The sequence below is a fragment of the Phaenicophaeus curvirostris genome, chromosome Z, assembly GCF_032191515.1.
Source record: "Phaenicophaeus curvirostris isolate KB17595 chromosome Z, BPBGC_Pcur_1.0, whole genome shotgun sequence".
Classification (NCBI taxonomy): domain Eukaryota; kingdom Metazoa; phylum Chordata; class Aves; order Cuculiformes; family Cuculidae; genus Phaenicophaeus; species Phaenicophaeus curvirostris.
Window position 1 is genome coordinate 36846975 of NC_091431.1, and position 23096 is coordinate 36870070.

A 23096-nucleotide genomic window follows, 5' to 3' on the forward strand; every position below is an offset into this window, starting at 1 on the left:
ACTTGATTCTGATAAGAACCCACCTAGTTTTGCTAGCTATCTGGAAAAAAAAAAAGAAAGTAATGTGGTTTATTTGATTTCATTTTTTAAAAATCTGTCAACTCCTTGACTTTGTGTATTTCTGTGGGATTTGCTCACAGTGCAACAGACGTGGGAAGGCAAGACAAAAAAAGAGACAGCTGAACAATTGAGCACAGACACCATTTCAAGCTTTGAGGAGGTAACACTGCAAAAGCTGGCAGCTTCAGGCCTATCTCCATCTGGACACCTTTAGCAGACAATCTAATTTACAGAAGGCTGAAGGCCATAACGATTTTTTTGCGCCCTACCATGATCCTTTGTCTAGAGTGTCAGAAATAAATTAAATGAAGGAGTAGAGATGGGACCAGGCAGAAGCTACAGGAAAGAGGCTATTTGCTGAAAACACAGACAAAGGTGCTTAATTGTACATGCATGAGAAACAGAGCCCTGCAAAAAAAAAAGGAAAGCTGACCTTATTTCTGAAGAAGATTGTTCTAAAGCACTTAATGTCTCTAACAAGTTGTGATACTCTGCACACTGTAAAAAAAAAAATTAAAGGAATGCTCTGTTTTTAAATGGAGAATGCAAAGGAAGATAAAAGACCCATGGAGTTTATGATCAGCCTGTGACTGGGGAGCTACTTTTGCATTTTGAGATTAGTTGAATCCCTGAGAAGAGACTAGCTCATGACTGGAGTCTGATACAGACCACTCTACAAGAAACTACCCAAGCAGTGTGTGGTGTATAAAAACAAAGCTGAAGATATCAAACTTGTAGTAAAAGTAGGGCATAAATTGAGCTAAAAATGAGCTGAGTTCTGGATTCCATCAGAACAGCACATTCCTTGAAGTAGGAGGTAGAATAGAGCACCCTGGTAGTAAAGGGATAGAATATTCTGAGGACTTTTTCAAGTAGATAATGGAGCTTTTGACAGAGTTCAGATCAGAGGTGAGGGAGCCCCCTCTTCTGGGATGCTTACACTCTTCCACTTTCTCTGGAGGAGAAACTGGAAGAAAGACTGGCAGGCTTCTTGCTCTCGAAATCAAAGGTCAAGATCAAAACAGAAAAAAAACCAACCCAAAAATAAGGTTATCTGTGCTGGTCAAGACCACTAGATCCAATAAAAACCTACATGAACTGAGGTAATTTCTAAAACAGGGAAGATTTTCCACTACTCAAGAAGAAATATTCTGTAAGAAGCCTCTGCCAGGTAGTTTCACCACCTGTTTTCCTTGCCTGATGTATCCAGAGAGGTCTGGCTGGTGTTCTTAGGAAAAACAGAGGATATTTTGTGGACATTTAGAAATTGTTCAAGTTCCACAGGCTGCATGCAGGAAGTGATTCACTGGAAAATAAAATAACTTCCTGATTTTTTGTGGACGCTAAGATCTGTGTACATGCTGTTTTGATCTAGGATGCTAGTAGAGTAGTATGAGTGAAGGTTTAGAAAGTTTAGACTGATTTTTTTTTGGCTCTGAAGTAAAAAGCTAAACAGCTGTAAGTTCTGTACTACAAAAGTGTTTGGAATACACCAAAGAGTACAGGTGAACGACAGAGCAGAGTTAGGGCACTGCCCGTAATATTAGCCCCTCTGGGAAAGGAAAGGGGACAAGGAATTTTTGGAAGCTGAACAATGCAGCAAACTTTGTGTAATCTACCTATCCAGGCAAGCAACCTGAGAATGTTACTGTGCAAAACCATGAATAAGAGATGCAAATATTATTATGGTTTTGGGGAAGCTGAAGGAATCACACCAGCAAATTAAAAATTAAATTGTCAGCAAGTATCTCCGAAGTAGGTGCTGCTCTAGCCCTCCTACAAAGGACTAGCCAAAAGTAAGGGCCTGTTGTTAATGCATGAGGAACACAAAATAAGCCAGATAACTTTGTGCAGGTTACAAGACTTCCCATTAACTATTCACTGCTAGCAAGCATGTCCTCCCCATGTGAATAAAGAGTCTGTACTGGAGACAAAACTAATGCCTTTCAAATCAAATGTATTTTTACATGATTATTAAAGAGGTAGATTATGTACATGGCTAATTTGATATTACAAATCCCCTGCTCCCCCTAAACCCTCCCCCCCACCCCAATAAAGTCTGTGAGCCAGGAATCTTCATGGATTGTGAATTGTGTGAGGGCTGGAGCAAAGATTCAAGATATCACCAGGGCTCTTGGCACACACTGTACACAGTGCCTATTTAAAGGGAAAAGTTGTAGACACTACATGGGATTCAGGAATGCTGATGTATTAAGTATATTCTGAAGTTACATGACAGTTACTTGGGAATATAAAAACTCAAGGAATGTAAGAGTGCTTTCACTGGCTTCAAGTGACTTTGCTAGAAACCTGTTGAGTTTTGCTGCATACCAAAATTTGCCAACATTATGAAAAATAAAGGTTAAATAAGCAAAACCAGCCTATGTAGGCAGTCATGCAAACCACACATTTGCTCACAATTGCTGAAGAAAGACCTTATGTGCCTGTTCTGGACTATTTCTAGTACTTGTCTGGCATGGCCTTACCAAATTACCTAGTATCAAAGCCAGTGATTGTATTTAGAAAACCAGTTTCCGTGAGTCGCAAATTTGAATACAGACAGTGAGAAAATTAATAAGTATGACTGACTACATGTTAAAACTAAGAAAAGTAGTTAGTATGAGCAAAAGCAGGTTTTGTTGAAAGGTATGTCTCTATGGACTGATGCTCATACTGGTTTCCCTGGAGCTCATGGAATGGTGGACAGTGCTATCAGAGTAGTTCAGCAAAATGTTTCTGACATCCTGTATCCTCTTGGTGACTTTTGTAATTTGGAAGGATGTTTTCAGGAACTCAGTTGTTCAAATTTCGACCTGTACCTGATTAGTTCAGTTGGTGACCCAAAGTGAAGTGTCCAGTCAACTAAGTTTTCCCAGACATTTCAATAAATTTTCAAATGTTGTGTGTTACACAACAACTGCTGAAGCAAGCAAGACAAGTACAAAACCACTGAACAAGGAGGCAGTGGCTTTAGTCTGTGTTACACGCACTTAGCTGCAAGATCTGAACCAGAGGAGGAAACAGAAGGCAAGTTTTCAGACAACACCAGACTGGGGAATCAGTGGATATACTATAAGCAGTACTGCTACTGGAGTAGACCTAAAAAGAGGCTGACAAGGAACCCAAGAAATTCAACAAAGGCACATGTTTAACCCAGCAGCTGGAAAGCAGAGCCCTGCAGAGATGCACAATGCAGCCGGCAGCACTAGGAAGCAGGTCCAGGGGACATCCCTGGGCACTGGTGGGCACTCAGTTGAGTTGGGACTACTTTTGTGCCTGGGCAGCCACGAGGGCCAGCAGTGCTGTGATGGTGTGAGCAGGACACGTCCTCAAGAGCCAGGGAAGGGCAGGGACAGGCCTCTCTGCTTGGATCCCATCAGATCCCATTTGGCTACTGCCTCTAGTTTGGGTCCAGTACAGGAGCAACACTGAGGCGAAGGGAGGCCACTGAGATGGTGGGGCTGGAGACCTTGCCCTGCCAGGGCAGGCTACAAAACTGGAACTGATTCAACCAGGTAGAGGGACAGCTTTGGGGCACTCAGCAGCAACCCTAGTATTGATGGGATTGATGGAAAGGATACAGTTGGGCTTTCTGTAGTGATGCACGGCAGAAAGCAGCAGTGCAAGTTGAAACAGGGGAAGTTTGGACAGTGCATAAGAACGAAACTTTTTACCCACAAGAACAGCCCGGCAGTGGAGGCGGAGTCCAGACAGGCTGTACCATCTCCAGCCTTGGAGGTTATCAGGACCTGCAGAAGGCCCTGAACAGTCTGGTGTGAGATCATAGAATAGTTTGGGTTGGAAGGGACCGTAAAGATAATCTAGTTCCAATCCCCCTGCCAAGGACAGGGACATGTCCCACTAGATCAGGCTGCTCAAGGCCCCATCCAACCTGGCCTTGAACACCTCCAGGGATGGGGCAGCCACAGCTTCTCTGGGAAACCTGTTCCAGTGCCTCACCACTTTCATGGTGAAGAGATTCTTCCTTTTCTCTAGTCTAAATCTGCCCCTCTCCCATTTATTGCCATTGCCCCTAGTCCTATCACTACAAGCCTCTGTAAACAGTCCCTCTCCAGCTTTCTTGTAGGCCCCTTTCAGGTACTGTAAGGTCACAATAAGGTCTCCTCGGAGCCTTCTCTTCTCCAGGCTGCATAGCATCATAGAATCATAGAATAGTTTGGGTTAGAAGGTCTCTTAAAGATCATCTAGCTCCAAACCCCCTGCCATGGGCAGGGACATCCCACTAGATTAGGCTGCCCAAGGCCCCATCCAACCTGGCCTTCAAAACCTCCAGGGGTGGGGCATCCACAGCTTCCCTGGGCAACCTGTTCCAGTGCCTCACCACTCTCATGGTGAAGAAATTCTTCCTCATATCAAGCCTAAATCTGCCCTTCTCCAGTTTATACCCATTCCCTCTCCTCCTATCACTACAAGCCTTTATGAACAGTCCCTCTCCAGCTTTCCTGTAGGCTACTTTCAGGTACTGGGAGGTCCCTACAAGACCTCCTTGGAGCCTTCTCTTCTCTGGGCTGAACAAGCCAAAATCTCTCAATCTGTCCTCATACGGGAGGTACTCCAGCCGTCTGATCATCCTTGTAGTCCTCTTCTGGAACACTTCCTACAGTTCCATATCTTTCTTATGCTGAGGATTCCAGAACTGGACACAGTAATCCAGGTGAAGTCTCACAAGAGAGGAATAGAGGAGCAGAATCCCCTCCGGCGACCTGCTGGCCACACTTCTTTTGATGCAGCCCAGGATACGGTTGGCCTTCTGGGCTGTGAGCACACACTGCTGTCTCATGTTGAGCTTCTCATCTACCAGCGCCCCCAAGTCCTTCTCTGTGGGGCAGCTCTCAATCATATCATCCCCCGTCATGTACTGAAATTGGGGAGTCCCCCAACCCAGGTGCAGGACCTTGCACTTGGCCCTGTTGAGCCTCATGAGGCTCTCACAGTCCCACTTCTCCAGCCTGTCCAGGTCCCTCTGGATGACATCCTGTCCTCCCAGTGTGGCAACTGCACCACTCAGCTTGGTGCCATCTGCAACTTTGCTGAGGGTGCACTTAAATCTCGCTGTTGATATCATTGATGAAGATATTAAACAGCACTGGTCCCAGTACAGACCCCTGAGGGACACCACTAGTCATGGATCTCCATCTGGACTTTGAGCCATTGACCACTACTCTCTGAATACAACCATCCAACCAGTTTCTTATGTACCAGACTGTCCACCCATCAAATCCAAATCTCTCCAATTTAGGGAGAAGGATGTTGTGGGGGACTCTGTGAAAGGCTTTAGAGAAGTCCAGACGGATCATATCTGTCGGTTTCCCATGTCCACTGCTGAGGTTACCCCATCATAGAGACCCACTAGGTTGGTCAGACAGGACTTGCCCTTGGGATCAGAGCTGGCTGCCTTCTGGGAAGGGCTTGGAGGGGCGATCCCTCCCGAGCTGTCCTGCAGTCCTACCAGCGGCAGCTCTCGGATCACGCCGGCAACTCCTGCCTCCCTCTCGCCCCCAGGAGCGCGGGTTCCCGGTGCGGGTAGCCGCTGCCGGGGGTGGGCCGGCCCGGGCCGCCCCGCTGCCCGCAGCCACCGCCCCCCGGGGCGCCGCGCTCGGCGCCGCCGCCGCCCCGCCAGCCCCGGCCGGCCCGCCGCGATGTTGCGGCTCTGCCTGCTCGCCGCGCACGGTAAGCCGGCCGCCGGCCCCGTCCCGCAGCCCCCGGGGGCGGCCGGGCGGTGACCTGGGCTCGCTTTTGTCCTTGCAGCCCTGCGCCTCGCCGCCGCGCTCGCCCCCGGCTCCTGCGCCTTCGAGGACAGCGTCTGCGGCTACGAGTGGGACTACGCGCATCTGCCCTGGGCGCTGCACGGCGAAGGTAGGAGCCGCTCCGCCCGCGCCGAGCCCCGCGCGGGGCCGCCGCTCTCCCTCCCCACGCGGGTTTTTGCAGGGTGTCCTCGTGCCCTCCTCCTCCTCCTCTCGGTTGCTCTAGGGAAAAGGTGTCTGTTGTCAAATCTATTATCCTTTTCCTAGAAAAAAAACCACCCACATCTGCCGAATTCCTATTAAGCTGCATTATTGTGTTCTCTAAATAGATTTTGAGTTCATCTCTAGAACCGGTTGCGTTTTCGTCACGGGAGACAATCCTCGCAATCCGACCTGCCTTTACATCGTGTTCACTTAAGACTTTTCCACTTGTGGTACCTGCAGCTCGGTAGGAAAAACATAACCATTAGCCTTTCTGTAGCTTGTATCAGGCTTTACTAAGACTGACTGCCCTTGCAAGACAGAACAAAATCCAGTCACTCTACAGAATTTCCATGCAACTCTTACTTGGTAAGTTCTTTGGTGTGCGCTGCAGTTTTTTACAGAATCAATATGAACAAACCGACTAAACGTAAATAAATACAACGTGGTTGTAACTGCACAATAAAATAGTTTAGGTTTTCTTACGTTCTGGCCACAATGTCATTCATAAAGTGAAAATTGTGCTCACACAGTAAAAGGGACTGTGTTTCCAAAGTTTTTAAGATCCAAAACAGGCTCCAAGGATAATGAGGAGGTGAGTGCAGGTACAAAGAGATAGACACCCCTCATCGCCCCTCAACAGTACTAAATTCAAAACTGGACAGTTCAGTTTTATCATTCCACTTGTTTCTTGGTTGATGATGAAACTTTTTTTTTTACCTGATTTGTACCCAGTTCTCACATATACAGAGTAAGTCACCTTAGTTGTTAATTTTCAGATTAATCATTAGGGTTTGAGAACACATGAAGAGTGCTAACTTAGAAAAGTCTGTGAGTATGTCATGAGTAAAATAATTGTTTGTTGTGTTTTTTATTGAAATATACTGAGATTTTACTCCATTTTTGATGATAACAGTGGAAATTTAGTAACCATCTTTGCTTTCCCAGCTATGCCTCTCAGCATTATGCCCTCTTAAGCCGCCTGTCCTGGCAGTTGCAGTTCCTCCTTATGACTAATGGGGAACCACATGGTAGTCGTACTGATTCAGCCTCTAGGGACTGTGAGATGCTGGGAGCAATACCTGCAGAAATGGATGTAAATCATGTTCTGCATATCCATGCTGTGGTGCTTCAAGAAATGGGGAAGTTTGATCAGAAATTTGGATCGGCAGCAGCCTACTTTTTTTGGCCCACGGAACGCTTTTGGTTGTCATAGTTTGATTTTGATGTGTCACGATAAGCATACTCTTGGCTACACAGCTTCTGTTACTTTAGATTTTGTTTTCCAAAGACATGCAACTGAACTGTTATATTCTGGGAGGACATATGGTATACGAGCTCTCTTAATAGCCATAGCTTTCTCAGCATTTCCATTATAAACCTTTTCTTTTTTTCTGCAGTCTGTTATTTAATCATAGTAAGTTGTTCCATGCAAACATTTGGCACACAGTATATTAAGCTCTTCAGAAATACATAGAATCATAACTGTATCTAGTTGAAAACAGATCATCCCAATCTATGTAGCAGGTGTGCAAAACCAGTCATTTTTAGATGCTCTTTTACTCTTTCATATGGTTTAACCATGTTGCTTTTGGCAGCACTGGGCCCTGGTATTTGCAGGTCAGTGTATGTCCATGTGGTAATTTACTGGGACAACAGGGGAAATTAAGGATGGGAGTGGCAGCTTAGCTTTGAATTGTTCCACTTCTCTTTGCATTACTTCAGAATTGTTTTAGTATTTTAAAATATGATTTGTAATATAAAATTGTATACAACAAATCTTTTATAGGCATTATCTGACTTGCAGTGCAAGTTCTTTCATCTTATAAATCTCTAAGTTTTGTGGTCCTGTGCCAGACTGTCAAGATTATGTAAGTATAACTAAAATCCTGCCCAGAAATTTCCACTCCATACTTGAAAGTTTTCTGCCGGGTTGCCAAGGAAGCCAATCTCTTCTGAAGGGCCAGGCAAAGAAAAGAAGTGTCAGGCTAAATCTTGCTTTTGTTTACAGCTAAGCATTGACACTTAAACCGTTAGGTTTCCAAGGTTCAGCTGCTTTTTAAAATATCTCTGGCTTTACTCAAGTATTCTGGTATACAAGATTTTTTGTGTGCTTAATTTTATCATTTGTATAATTTTAAAGATTTTTTTTTTAGCTGAAGTTTTGGTACCTGTAATTGACTGACATTTTACAGTCCATTTTAGTCAAATATAAAAGAAAAAATTAAAACAAAATAGTCAGTGCTGAAATGGATAGCTGTTTCAGTCTTTACTGCTTTACTCAAGATTGGCAAATCAGGCCCTAATGAACTGGATGCTTGTAGAATACCAACTGCACAAGAAACAGTGGATGTTTTACTATAATATCTGTCCACTGGACCTTAACTCCCATAAACTTCTGCTTCACTGAAACTCTCTGTGAGCCACAAGCTCTCTCACATGGCTATAAATTCAAGAATAGGACTTTGAAGTCTCTAAACAAGGTGCTCTTTTTAACCGTTGTCTTTTTGAGTCAGTTCTCTGCTAACTTGGTGTTTGCATTTTAGAATTATAATGATATTTAGCACACAGTTACCATGCAAAGGAGTATGTAAAATAGGGAAACAGCTGAGGATATTAATTTATTGGGAGCTTACTACCTGTGACTGAGAAGCATGCCCAGCTGAGGTCATGGTCCAGGCTGAGTAAATATAGCATCATGCTTCCTAATGTGCCATTTCTGTTTTCAGTGTAAGCAGGGAAATCCCTTGCAACTGTGTTGTGCTTCATTAAGTGGGTGTTCATAGGGTACTAGCTACACAAGGAACACAGAAATGTTGTTGCTCAGGAGAAGGCCATCATCATGTAATCCTGGTTCTGAAATCTGATGAACTTGATTGTGATCAGTAGAGAAGTGGTAAGATCTGCAAGCATTAAGCAATTTGCTAGTACACATAAGCCCAGGTGTCAATGGTCCATTTTAATGCTTGAGGTTTAGGCATGCTCCCATAAATATTCTTGCATCCTTGATGCCTCTGAACAGATAATTTATTTTAAAAAATCCAGGTATGGAACGTAAGACAAAGATCAGGCTTCTTGGACAGAAGTAATGGATGAGAAATTTAGAAAGTAGATCTATATTCATCACCACTCTGGCATTTAGACATAGCTGAGGAGCTGGAATACCATGTTGCTCACCATTAAAACCTACAGGTATATTTAGCATGAGTTCATGACCAGTTATGGTGAAGCATAAAGCTTTGCAGGTGCGTAGTGGCCAGGTTCCGCAGGAATTTACTTCTGTGTTTGCAGCGTATGTGTTGCAAGGGAAAGACCTGGTTAATTCTAAAAGTACTGTCCAACTTTGTATGATAGGATTTAATAAAATATATTGAGATTTTGTTTAACCAAATTGAGCATTTATTTCAGGGGACGTGTGCTTTTTAAATGCTGTGATCTTCTTCAGCAAGTGGAAGATTACTTTCTTTCTTCATGCCTTAAAACAAGGGAAGGTTCTGTATGTAATAGGCAGTAATACTGAGTAGAGTAATAAATAAATGCATGTGGACCCACCTGAAACGTGAGTAGGAAACACAGCCCTAAGTCAGTTGCAGCCATTCTGCAGGGTTGGATTTTGGCCTTTTTTCTTTCCTGCCAGCCCCATCCAGCACAGAGTCAGCATAATCTGACTGTAAGGACATTCTGCTCACAGCATTATTATCGATTAAGTTTTATTGGACACAATAACTATGGCACATCTTTTCTGTGATTCTGGGCCATGTTTACATTTTTTTCCAAGAGTGCTGTACAGCATTGCGTGTGCCTGTGTGTATACGTATGTTTTGCTCTCAATCTTCCTCGATTTTATCAGATACCATTTTAATAGAGCTAGAAGTAGTGTTTAGGCTGTTGGCTCAAATTGCAGTAATGGAGTTTGCTGTGCTGCACGTATTTGTCTGGATTTAAGCATGAGATAAGAAATTTGTCTATTACCACTGCAAGCTATAGGTAAGAGAGATTGCTTTTATTAGCAATGTGTTACAAAAATCAAGTGACCATTGTTAAATGTGCCCATGCACTGCCAATTACACCGGGCTTGGAGCTATTTTAGTAGTAGCAGCAATGGGGTTTGTACCTATTGCCTTTGTACCCATCACCTTTGCTCCTCTGTGGAGTGTCATCAAGCAACTTGCCATGTCAGTGAGCTTTGTGGCACTAGACTGCACAAGCTATAACTGGTTGTTGACACAGCCATATACATCTGGCTTTCATATGATCATTAGCAGCTTTAAATGCATATTTTGTGTATTGCTTTACTTCTAAAATTATTTGTATTAATTCAAATCTCATGTCTTCAAGTATTTATTTTAATAGCCTGCATTTCAGAGATTTTTTGAAATAATTTTTTCACTTTAGTATTCCAAAGGACATTCTTCATTAAAAAGAAAAAGATTTCATTCAGGACTAATAAATTGTAATGAATTTACAAAACAGCCTGATTTTCTTCTTCATAAAACATACCTACTTTTTGCTGCGTTACTCCTTGACTCTGTTTCTGTGATACACTCAAAATGGGCATCCTTCAGGTAACAGTTTATGGTAGGCAAGTAAGCAAGCAACATTACTAACAGTGTGAAAAACCTGAGGTTTGCCTTTTGGGACATGCTTATCTTAGAGTTGCACTTTAAAATGGTTTTAAGATGGAAAATAATGTCAAGGGGCAGGACAACCGTCCCAGGGCATCAGATAAGTCAGGCATGAGAGCAGCAGCATTAAGGAATCTAAAATCTAAACATGGCCTGCATACCAGTTAAATAGTGTGTATTTAACAGCTATGCCATATGACTTAAAACTAACCTTTTTTGACCTAAGCTTGCTCATCTTGGATGCCAGGTCATTTGGTTGTAATATGTAGAATAATGAAACAGCTCATCATTGGTTATCCTAGATTTTTTTGCACAGAAAACACAGTTCTTAACCTGGCAGATAGATGGGCATGTCTGTAGCCTGTTTTCTTTCCATCTGTCTGCAACACAGGAAAATAAGCAACTTTAAAATGTAAGAAGGATGTAACATCACTGGCTTTCTACAACTCCAGGATGAGACAGGTGGTCTCACATGTTCGTGATAACTGTATAATTGGGAACAAAGCAGAGGGCAGTTCACCAGCTTGTACCAATCTGCAGCAAAAACAGAGTGGCATGCCACATGCATGCTCAACGGCAACGTTTTCAGCTTATAAATACAGCCTGCCATGGGATCTTATTGGTTTGGGTCTCCCAAACTTGTAGCCTCGGCATGTCAACCCCGAACGCCATTTGATGTCTTCCTGGCCAAAATAATTCTGTTTGGAGTGATAACTGTCCTTCCTAGTCACTCCCAAGGCTGGGGGGTGGGGGGGTGGGAAGGCTGACTTTCAGATACTTCTGGTACATTTCAACCCTCCTGTTCCTATTTCTCCTTCACCTCTGGAGCCATTTGTCCTACATGCTCCACTTTGACTGCTCAGCTGCTACTGTTGTGTTAGCAACTGATTTCTTCTTGCTGTTTGTTTTTCAGTTTGTCAACAGCAGTTAAACAGTACCATGTGTGAGTAGCATCCAGCCTTGCTCCAGCCTATCCTTTGTCTTGCTGATACCAGTAGGAAGTCTGGTATTTTTCTTGCCCAGGTTTAACTTCTGTCCTATCCCTCAGGGTGATAGCATTTTTATTGAACTATGCTCAAATTATGGTTATTACAATATTTTTCCTCATTTGCAGAGGCAATTTTTGTGCAAAAAAAAGATGGCCAAGAGCATGTTATATTCATGGAGGTCTTCATAAGCAGCTGCCTATGTGTGACACTTGTGATGGCTTTCCATTTGCAGCAGGAGAACAAAAGAATCCTAAATTGTTATCAGTGAGTCACTGTGTGAGAGATGAGTTTCAAAGCATTTCTCTTTCTCCACAGGACAGTAACATTCTCAGAAGTGTATTTTCACATCTGTTAGTTATTCAGTGAAAGTCAACAAGCTATTTTAGTGTGTTCTACATTAGTGTGGAGGCTAGCCACAAGAGAGGGGGGACAGCTATTATAAAATTAATGTTTACTTAATATACCTGCACCTCCTGATAATAGCCTGGTCTTTGTTTTGCATGAAAACAACTGAAATAGATAATTTCCTACTTGAAACTGAAAAAAAACCCCCCACAACTGTAGGAGGGCAAATGAGTGCTTGTGAGTGGTGATGAAGGCCAAATCACCTCAAACAAGTAACTTGCACATAACCCTAGAGAAAAACTAATTTCCTCCAGGTAACAAAGTATGTAACTCGTTAGTAGGGTGGAGCACAGTAAACCACAGTAAACTGATACAGCACAGTAAACCACACTTAGTAAAAATTATATTGCAGCTTCACAGGTCAAAATGCTGCATGTTTACATGAAAAGTTATCTGTGCATTTGTGTAGCAGCCACTTATATAGAGCCTTCAGCTCATTTGAACATAACCTGGGGTAGCTTTAATAAATAATGCAACCATGCATCTTGATTGCACAACCTACCCATGTGATCATGGTCACATCACTGCAGCTTGTACATGTAGGCAAGATGACTATACCCAGAGTTTGCCTGCAAGGCTGCAGGGGTCTGGGCTTGTCTCAGCTGAACAGTGGAGGTTGGGGTACAGTTCTATGGAATCATAGAATCATTTAGATGAGAAAAATCATTTAAGATCATTGAGTCCAACCCTTAACCATGTCCCTAAGCATCACATATACATGACTTTGAAATACCCCCAGGGGTGGTGACTCAACCACTTCCCTGGGCAGCCCAATGCTTGACAACCCTTCTGGTGAAGAAATTTTCCCTAATATCTAGTCTAATCTGCCTCAGTGCAACTTAAGGCTGTTTTCTCTTGACCTGTCACTTGTTACCTGGGAGAAGAGACCAATATCCACCTTGCTACAATCTCCTTCCAGGTAGTTGTAGAGAGCAATATGCTTCTTAAATTGTGGACAGAAATAAGTGATCTAGCTGGCCATCTAAAATCACAGCTGCTGTGGTTGGCTCTGATGGAGATAGATAGGGCCAGGATTAGGAAATCAGTCTAGCTTTGTACTGTTATGTTCTCCATTAATAGGAAGTTAAATAATTTATTTTCAGCTTCTATTATAAACAGGGTGGATACATACTGTTCAAATATTGTTGAAGTCTGCTGCAAATTTCCCTGCTGAAAAGAGCTAGAAATGTTTTTGGTTTCTGCAAAAAAATGACAGACTTTTAAATTAATCAAACTAAAATATCTTTTTAAGATTTTCAGGGTGCCTGCACGGCATGACTTCTTATATCAGTAAAACTGCTGACAGGCAGTATAAAATACTTTGTGGTCATTGATCTTGTTTTACTATATACATAATCATCTTGAAAATTAAGAGGAGATCCAGTCATTTGCCAGTTCAATTTTTGAAGGGAAAGGAAGTTATTCTCAGCACTTTTAATTTTCAGTATAAAATTTGGAGTGAGGACGGGTCAAGTATTGTAGTGAGGAAAAATAAGTTTACACTTGTCCTGTTGTGACAATAGACATTTCAGAAATGTTTCTTCTTTTAAGTTTTTGTTGAGCTTACTTGTTCACCTTGCATATGGTACACACTGTTCAGAGTTGTAATAAAATCAGACTGAAAATGCCTTAATAGTCATCTTATATAGGATGCTATCACGTGGAAAACTTTGAAAGCTGAATGGAAAAATAAGCCAAACTCAGTTACAAATGGTTGTCTAAGGAGTTTTTTCATCACCAGCCACCTTGTGCAACAGCAGCACAGGCAATGCTATAATGGGTTGACTGATTAAATTTGTCAAATGGGTGAAGCCTAGTACTGTTACCTCTGAAAAAAAGGGTAAAAAAAAAAAGAATAATTTTCCTTGAACCCTTAATTTTTTAGTCTCTTAATATTACTTTGTAACAGTAATGCAACAGAAGATCACATAAAACACCAACATCGTCAGCCACGTAACTTCATATAATTCTTTGGTAGTTTAGAAGCTGCTACATCATTTGAGCATGTTTTGTTATTGCTATCTAAAAGAGTAAACATCTTTTGCCCTGTCCTTCTCTGGGGTTCTAGGCAGCCAAAGACTCATGTCTGGTTATTATAATCCTTGATTGTATGATAAGCAAGTGAAAGATGCCTACAATTTTGCCTAACAGTATAATGCCTGCCACTTTAAAAAGGCTCTTTGATTAACAGTGTTTCTTGTATGGTATATGGCAATTCCTCCAACACAATTTCTTTTGGCAAACATGGTACAAGACTAGTATCTTATACAGCTCAAGTAGGCTGAATAATTAAGTGGTTGTAATTTGAATGTTGTTTTAGGTAGATGTATTTTCTGATAAAGTAGGAGCTGCATGGTACACATTGCTCTGTTCCGACGACCTTGCGAGTCCTAGTATATTGATGAATCACAGTAATAAGATTTCCATTTGAAATATCAGCAAAAGTCTTTTAGGAAACAGTGTCTTCATGGTTTTTAGTTAGTGAATCATTAAAATCCTTAAGGAGGCTCTGTTGTGACTTGATGATTTTTTTTCAAATTTGCCAGGCCACAAACCATATTGCATATTAAAAATGCAGGAAGAACTACAGAAATTGAAGGGGAGATTGGAGCTATTGTACCTAAAACCATAGTAACATGCACAGTTATCAAAGGAAGTCATTCTCCATCTTTCAGATTCTTGAATTTTTTGGCATTACATCATAACAATTAACCAATACTGTAAGACTGTTGCCTTGTCTAGCACTCAGGTTGAACAAAGGTCAAAGCAAGTTCTGTGTGTCTAGGGAAATTATCTTGTGTTCAGCTTGGGAGCAAAAAACTGTGCCTGGAAGGTAAGGAAGCTAGGCAATCCTGCCTGCTCTGTGAATAATAAAGATCACATTTTAATGCACTGTATCTAGGAGCAAAGTTTGGATTAACTATGTAAACGTTTCTTCAGTAAAACTTGAACTTTTTACTTGTGGTAGAAACCCTCAGCTAATGTAAGTAAGGTGAATTGTTCAGTGTTACTACCTGATTCATTTGTAGATCTTGCAATCAGAACATGTCTCCTTTCATAGGCCCATTTCATATTTGCTGAGCCATGTTTCTCCCATCCTGGAACATAATTTTTTGTCTTTCAGTAACTACACGAACATGTCCATTGAAGAAGGCTAGCATTAGCAGGTAGGATGAGAACTCTGTCAGGAATAAGGAATGGTGAAATATAGAAAGGATGCAAACTTCCTTTTAGTCACTTGTATTTTATGGCTGTCTGTTCACTCAAGTTAGATGATGAGATTGGTGCCTGGCTATGAGAATCCAGGCTAGCCCCATATTCATGTAAGTAGCTGTAAGGCGGAGTTACTTCTGAGGTAAAGTCTTCATGTGTACTACAAGACTTGTGAATGCTGGAGGGCCCTTTGGCAGCACATTCCATATTTTTGGGGGGCTGTGGTAAACTGAAGTGGTCCAAGTACTTTCTGTTATGTTGCAGAAAAGTCATCCATTCTTCTTGGCGTATGTTGGGAGTAGCAGGGTAGAAAGGAGCTGTAAGTCTGTGTGCTTTCTATTACAGGGTAAACACAGACTATTCATTGTATGGAGTATAGGAAAGATATGTTTGAGAAATAGTGTGGGAAGGCTGAGTGGGCAATAAATATTTTTATGTGTCTGTGTGGCTATTGAGACGTTCCACTAAATCCCCCAGGAGTTGGTAGTCCTGCCTTCATGAGGGTGTACATGTCTGAGCCTTTCATAGGTAAAACCCATGAGTTCTGCCTTAATTTTTCTTCCATGTATTTTTTTTGCAAAATGATGATAATTTGGTTTGTGGCATATTTTCTTTGGAAATAAGTAATGCTGACTTTCTTGGGGAGATACAAATAGCAATCTTGAATTTTCCCTGGCTTTATACTTACTGTTTCAGATGTTGTCATATCTTGGATGGCACAGCTTTATTGCTATGACTGGGTATAATAGCATCTCAGCCAGAAAATTTTGGATGGCATCTGGATTTTTTGAGCTGCCTCTGTGCTGAGAAATCTATTGGTTTGCTTAGGTTCGTACATATATTGGGGATCTTACATAAATAAATTTGAATATGTGAAGGGACAATGTAAAGAAGACGGAGCTAAGCTCTCTTCAGTGGTGCCCAGTGACAGAACACTGTGGCACAGGCAGTGGGCACAACCTGAAACACAGGATGTTTCCTCTGAACATCGGGAAACACTTTTCTTACTGTGAGAGTGGCTGGAAGGTGCCTGAGTCTTCGTCCTTGGAGATACGCAGAAGTCTTCCAGACATGAGCAGGGGTATTTGGACCAGATGACCTCTAGAGGTCCCTTCCTACCTCAACATTCTATGATTCTATAGTATCTTCATGGTTTTGACTGAAAACTAAGAAAAGTCCTGCTACAGTGGTCTTTTAGAGAGGTCTCCACCCACAATGAAGAAGATAATTTCTGGTACTTTTTAAGGTAAGAATTAAACAGATTAGTCACATGTATTTGCATATGCTGGAGTCCTTTTTATGTGTATGTGTATATGAAATCTTTGCACCCTCATTCAAAAGAAGAAGTGAGATTTTGTTGTAGGGCCCCTGTTGCATAACGGATCTCTTAATTGTTGTTCACAAGATATGGAGACCTTGTTCTTCACTGATATTTTTGGGGCTTGATTATGGTGTTGCTAAGGTCTTCAAATGCTCATGGCTGCAAGATTTCATAGGAAACAGATAAGCTAAGGCATAGTGCACCTGATGCATTTTGCAGAAGCATCTGTTCTTCCTAATTTCATACCTTCTTAGTAATTTCCATTTGGAGGCTCCTTTTCTTTGTTGTGTGCTGTTTTGCAGTTTTTACACTTTAGCAAACTAGTTCTGCTCCATATAATCACTCTTAGCAGATCATTCTGCAGATGAACTTCCTTGACCAAAAGTCCCATTTCACAGCTGTTTGCCAAAGTGAGTTGAGTTCATTTATGGCCATATGACAGAGTCGACAATAATTGTTTAGGAGAGTCAGCAGGAGGCAGGTGAATGAATGGATATAGGCTCTGGGTTGTTCTCAGCTTATCAGAATAGGTTCAGGCAATTGACAAAGCAGATGTAGATGTCTGTGCTGTCTGTCTTGCGTCTGTTAGATAAATAGAGAGCTTAGGTTTCCCATACCATGCATCCCCAAGCTGACTTGTAATTCATTATCAGTATTTATTATTTATTTATCATTTATTACTGTCTGCTCATTGCAAATCCCTTCTTGTCTCCTTCCCTCATGCGCTAGGTGCCTAATGTACAGAGAAGTGTATTCCCTGCCTTAAACAGGTACACACTTGCAGCAGGTACACAGCTTGAAACTTGAAGCTTTAAGTAGGGGTTGGAGCCAGATGAGAGGGGACTTAAAGACACTCTTCCATGTGTCAAGCCATGCTACACAATCTTCCTGTGCAAAAGATTGAGACCTACTTATCTCATCCTAGGAAAATCATATCTCTGTACCCAAGTGTCAGGTGATAGACAATTTTATCCAATATGGTTGTGGCAGAACAACAGTGGGAATCAGTAGAAGAGTTGGGATAATACCGCTGGTTTTATATCTTGCCTCTACTCTGCACTGAGTAATTTTCTATTTTAAAGCTGCATAGTTTGGTACCATCCTTAAGATTTCAGTAGAAAAATTATTTAATACAGGCAGCAACATAATGGGGAGCTTTTAGTACTGCTCAGGCTTTGAGCCATAGCTTGAGCAGTCATATACTCCTGTAGCTGTGAATAAATTTGAAACCCTCATAGTAACTGGAAGATGAATGGTTATGGTTTTCCTAAGTGTAAACTAGTTCATGTTTGTTTAAATTCGTAAGTCCTTGTAAAGGGAGGTAAAGGCTGCCTGGAGTGCTGGAGTACATATGCATATGCAGATGAAAACTGGTACTTGGATTTTTAAAGTGTACCCAATGTAGCAATAATAAATATCTTCAAGAAAAGCAGATTTACTTAATTTTTTTTCCCTGTAGAGATGTGCTTTGGGGACATGGTAAAGCCTAGGGCACAAACAAATTATAAAGGCTGTCTGTGTGAGGAATAAAATATGTTTACAAGTCTGTGCCATGGATTTCTTTCATAGCCATGTCTATTCTTGTATGCTTAAGTAGAAACAGGAAAGGATTTATACCAATACCAGATTGTTTTCTAAAGATAGCTGCTTCTACTGCTTATTTTAAACTGTCAAACTGGTGAGTAATAGTAAGGCAGTAACTGTAGTTTGTTTGAAAAAGAAGAGACAACTTTGTACAGTGAAGTTGTCATATATGGAAGTAATATTAGTGGTATGTGAGGCTTGTACCATCACATGTAGGTGAAAAATAAAATTCTGTAATTGGTGGGTTTTTTATATGAAAACACACTTGTGAATTTGGAGTAGACTTCACAGCTGGTGTTAAAGTTAAAAATAGAGTTACCTGATCAATTGTTCCTTACTGAGGACTCAAGAGTCTTTTCCCGTGCCGGGTCAGATAGATCTTTTTCTGTTAGTTAGGTTTTCCAGAGTTGCCTAGCTTTTGTGCTGTTTCTTTTTGATAGACCACCTTGCATTTTCTGTTAGTTATGCATTTAGAAGGGAATTTCACTGCTATGTGTATAGTCAACCTGCATGTTAGTCCAGTATTGCTAAGAGAAGTTACCTGGCCATTTACTGCAAGGTTGCATGTGGCACCTGCTTGTCAGCTTGAGTGTCTCTGCTACTCAAGAGAGAGAGGAAGGAAGACTTCCAGCTGAAGCCTAGAGCACTGGAAGTTTCTGTGTAAGTTCACGGTTTGAAAATATTCAAGTGATTTTGTGGAAAGAGAAGAAAACCTGAATTTTTGAAAGTTACTGGAAAATGGAATTGCCTGGTGGACATCTGCACTAGCTAAGCCTCCCTCTTGAGGCTAATTTAGTTATTGTGCCATCCTAGTTTGTGTAGCGCCAGTGTTGTATGTGTATGACCAGTCCTGTATAGCAGGTAAGTCCCTGAGAGGGAAAGGAGGCAATCTGTAGGGTCCTTATAATAATGCATTGCTGTAAGTTAATGGAAGAAGGCAGCCTATAAGATCATTTTGAGAGAGAGGTGTTTGCAGGCTCTACCTGCACAGCTGGCCTGTACATTTTGCTGGTGACTCTGCTGACACATTGCTGAGGAGGCTGCATGAAGTGCATGAGAAATTTGCTGCAGGGTTTCCATTAGCGCTCCTGTAGTCATTGTTCTCCACTGACCTACCTAAAAGCTACAAGAAATAAAGACGTGCAAGGATATGGATGAGAGTCTAGAGCAACAGAGATTGTCTTGACTTCATGAAGGCACTAGATAGTCAGACCACAGTAAATCTGTTGAGAGAAGGGTGCTGAAAAAGGAGTTCAGGTCAAATAGGAATCGATACGCACCAATCTTCTGTACTTAACCTCGAGTCGGGGCTCTGCTTCTCAACCAATTTAGCTCTTCCAGTGTTTTATGTAGGTGAATTGCCAAACAACAAACCTTAAAATTTTCCAAGAAAGTAAGAATTATGAAAATCATTAAATACTGAATCCTTATGCCAAATGCTTCTGCTTCCCATCATATGTAGCTGATAGTGCAGCCTGGTGTTAGCAAAGTGTCTGCAAGTACACATATGCAAAGAGCAGTAGCCTGTGAGGGAGGATGGACCTGCTCTGTGACAACTTCAGTAAGTGTCAGAAATGAGCGTGAGATACACTGTTCAGCTCCAGACTCTTGTTCTGGAGATGAGGGCATAATTTATTCCCTGGTCAGGTTCAAATAAAACTGATTACACAGGTATAACTCCAAATAATTGACTGCTGTTTTCTTCACTGATGACACATTTTAATTTTCAACTAACTAGGGCTACAAAGATGATCAGAGGGCTGAAGCACCTCCCATACGAGGACAGGCAGAGAGAGTTCGGCTTGTTCAGCATGGAGAACAGAAGGCTCTAAGGAGATCTTATAGGGACCTTCCAGTACCTGAAGGGGGCTACAAGAAAGCTGGAGAGGGACTGTTCTTAAAGGCTTGTGGTGATAGGACTAGGGGCAATGTTTATAAACTGGAGAGGGGCAGATTTAGATTAGACATAAGGAGAAGTTTCTTCACTCTTGAGTGTGGTGAGGCACTGGCACAGGTTGCCCAAGGAAGCTGTGTCTGCCCCATCCCTGGAGGTGTTGAAGGCCAGGTTGGATGGGGCCTTGAGCAGCCTGGTCTGGTGGGATGTCCCTGTCCATGGCAGGGGGTGGAACTAGATGATCTTTACGGTCCCTTCCAACCCAAACTATTTTATGATTCTGATTCTATGGTTCTATGATTCTGAGATTCAAACATTAAATAAATAAATTGGGTTTGAAATGGTAAATGCAATTAAGTACTCTATACTAATTGTTGTTTTCTCCTATCCCAGGAACTTATTCCATGATTACGTTCATACTTAATATTATAGAATCAGAGAATTACAGAACAGTTTGGGTTGTAAGGGTCCTTTAAAGGTCACCTAGTCTAACTCACCTGCCATGGGCAGGGATATTCTACACAAGTTGAGTTCCAGCCTGGCCTTGAACACTTCCAGGAATGGGGGCATTCACAGCTTCTTTGGGCAACCTGTTCCAGTGCCTTGCCACACTCATAATAAAAATTTTCTTCTTTATGTCCAAGCTAAACCTACTCCCTTCCAGTTTAAAATTATTTTCCTTTGTCCTGTCACTACAGAGTCTGGTAAAAGATCCATCTCTTATCTTTCTTAGAAGCCCCCTTTAAATATCTTTAGGCCACAGTAAAGTCTCACCAGAGCTTGCTGTTCTTCAGGCAGAGCGACACCAACACCTGAGGTGTTCAAGCCCTCGGATCATTTTTGTGGCCCTGCTCTGGACCCGCTCTCAAGAGTCCATGTCTTTCTTGTACTGGAGACCCCAGAGCTGCATGCAGTATTCTAAGTGGGGTTTTATAAGAGTGGAGTTGAGGGGCTTTCTCAGCTGCAAGTGTATGTTGCTGGCTCATATCCAGTTTTACACCCACCAGTATGCTGACATTGTTCTCAATGGGGCTGCTCTCAATCCACTTATTCCACAGTCTGTATCAATACTAGGGGTTGCCTAAGTGCTAGTGTAGGACCTTGCACTTGGCCCTGTTGAACTTAATGAGGTTTGCATGGGCTCTCTTTTCAAGCTGTTAGAGGTTCCTGCATGACATACCCTCCCTCTAGAAAATCAGTTACACTGCTGAGCTTGGTGTCGGCTGCAAAATTGCTGAAGGTGTACTTGATCTCACTGTCTGTGTCACTGACAAAGATACTAAAGAAATTAAACAGTCTTGGTCTCTGTTCAGACCCCTGAGGGACACCACTTAGTTCTGGTTTTTTGGACATTGAACTGTTTGTTGACTGTAACTCTTTGGATGCAGACGTCCAACCAGTTCCTTATCCATTAAATCCATCTTTCCATAGCAAAGATTGTTCTCAATATCTGAGAATCTTCTGAGGTTACCAAATCACTGCTGGTTTTAAACGTCATAATTAACATTTGAGTAATTTTGAACAGGATCTGAATTTCATTGAACCTCATTGTTGTAGTCATAGAATCATAGATTGGTTTGCATTTGAAGGAACCTTAAAGATCATCCAGTTCCAACCCCTCTGTCATAGGCAGGGACACCTCCCACCAGATCAGGTTGTTCAACGTCCCATCCAACCTGGCCTTGAACACTTCCAGGGATGGGGCATCCACAGCTTCCCTGGGCAACATATGCCAGTGCCTCACCACCTTCATTGTGAAGAATTCTTCCTAATGCCTAATCTAAATCTTCCCCTCTCCAATTAAAAGCCAGTTCCCTTCATCCTATCGCTACACGCGCTTGTAAAAACTCCCTCCACAGCTTTCTTGTAGGCTGCCTTCAGGTACTGGATGGCCACAGTAAGGTCTCCCCAGAGACTTCTCCAGGCTGAACACCCCCCCACTCTCAGTCTGTCCTTGTAGCAGAGGTGCTTCAGCCCTCTGATCATCTTTGTGGTATATTCAGCTATGGCAGCAAGTTTCTTTCATAGCTGGCACAGAAATACACTACAATAGGTCTGTCTGATGAATGCAGTTTGGTTGCAGTGGAATTTGCTTTCTGTTTGTCTACATACTTCTTAGGATTATTGTCTATTTTCATGATCTGTTGCCCAGGTTTCTATATGTTATAATTCTTTGGCAACACTATACACAATATGATCGTACACAAACTAAAAGCAAAGTATTAGCTGTCCTGAAGCAGAAAGTATACTTCTTCCTTTCAATTACTTGTTATTAAAAGGCCTTTATGAGGCTCAATTTTAGCATCTAACTCTGACTGAGATGTTTGGAAGAGCATGCAAAAAGGTGAGGTGTGATTTTATCTGAAATTTCAAGCTACATTACTGCAATAGGAATCTCTTTAATCATTGCTTCTTCAGGAGATGTAAATTACAAAGTCAACCAGACACTCTCAAACCATACCTTGTTTGCTTTGTCTTAGATTTGTTTTGATATAAGGAGGAACTCACTGTTGTACTTCTAGAAGAAGGGTAAATATCTTTAAAAAGTGACCTACAGTTCCTCTTGAATAAAAAAGACTTACTAAACTGTTCCATTGTCCCAACAAATGTCTATGTGGCCTTTTTCCATGAAAAGGGAAGATGTCAGTTTCAGAGCTAAAATGGGCCTAGAAGAAAAATGAGATGTTGGTGCTGGGAATGTCAGATCTGCTGGAGATTCTGAGAGGAGAGATTGCATTTATGCAGTGTGCAGGTCACATCAGCAATAGCAAAGCTTGTGCACAATGTTCTGTAGGTGAGTGCTTGATGGGCAGTACCTTCATCACTTTTAACCATGAAAATTAGTCAGTAGGGAATGTGTATGCCTGCCTCAGATCCTGCACCAGAGGACACCTTTCCTGTCTGAATAAGATTGACGGCTGACACATTTCCTTTATACCTAGGAACAGATGTTAAATGCCGAGAAAGCCACTCTAAGGTGCAGTGGGTTTTGGGCCTTCTGCCTGTCACTCACCTGCACATTTGCAGACCTCTTTGTCA

General features: G+C 41.9%; 1 protein-coding gene across 1 annotated transcript in view; it reads left to right on the top strand.

The window, feature by feature from the left end:
• Window positions 1-5702: 5702 nt before the first annotated feature.
• Window positions 5703-23096, top strand: part of MAMDC2 (MAM domain containing 2) — a 58738-nt gene continuing 41344 nt past the window's right edge. The window contains exons 1-2 of the mRNA XM_069880823.1: window positions 5703-5751; window positions 5830-5937. Of these exons, the coding sequence (XP_069736924.1) occupies window positions 5721-5751; window positions 5830-5937 (139 nt within the window). The 5' untranslated portion in view covers window positions 5703-5720. The remainder of the gene's footprint in view (window positions 5752-5829; window positions 5938-23096) is intronic.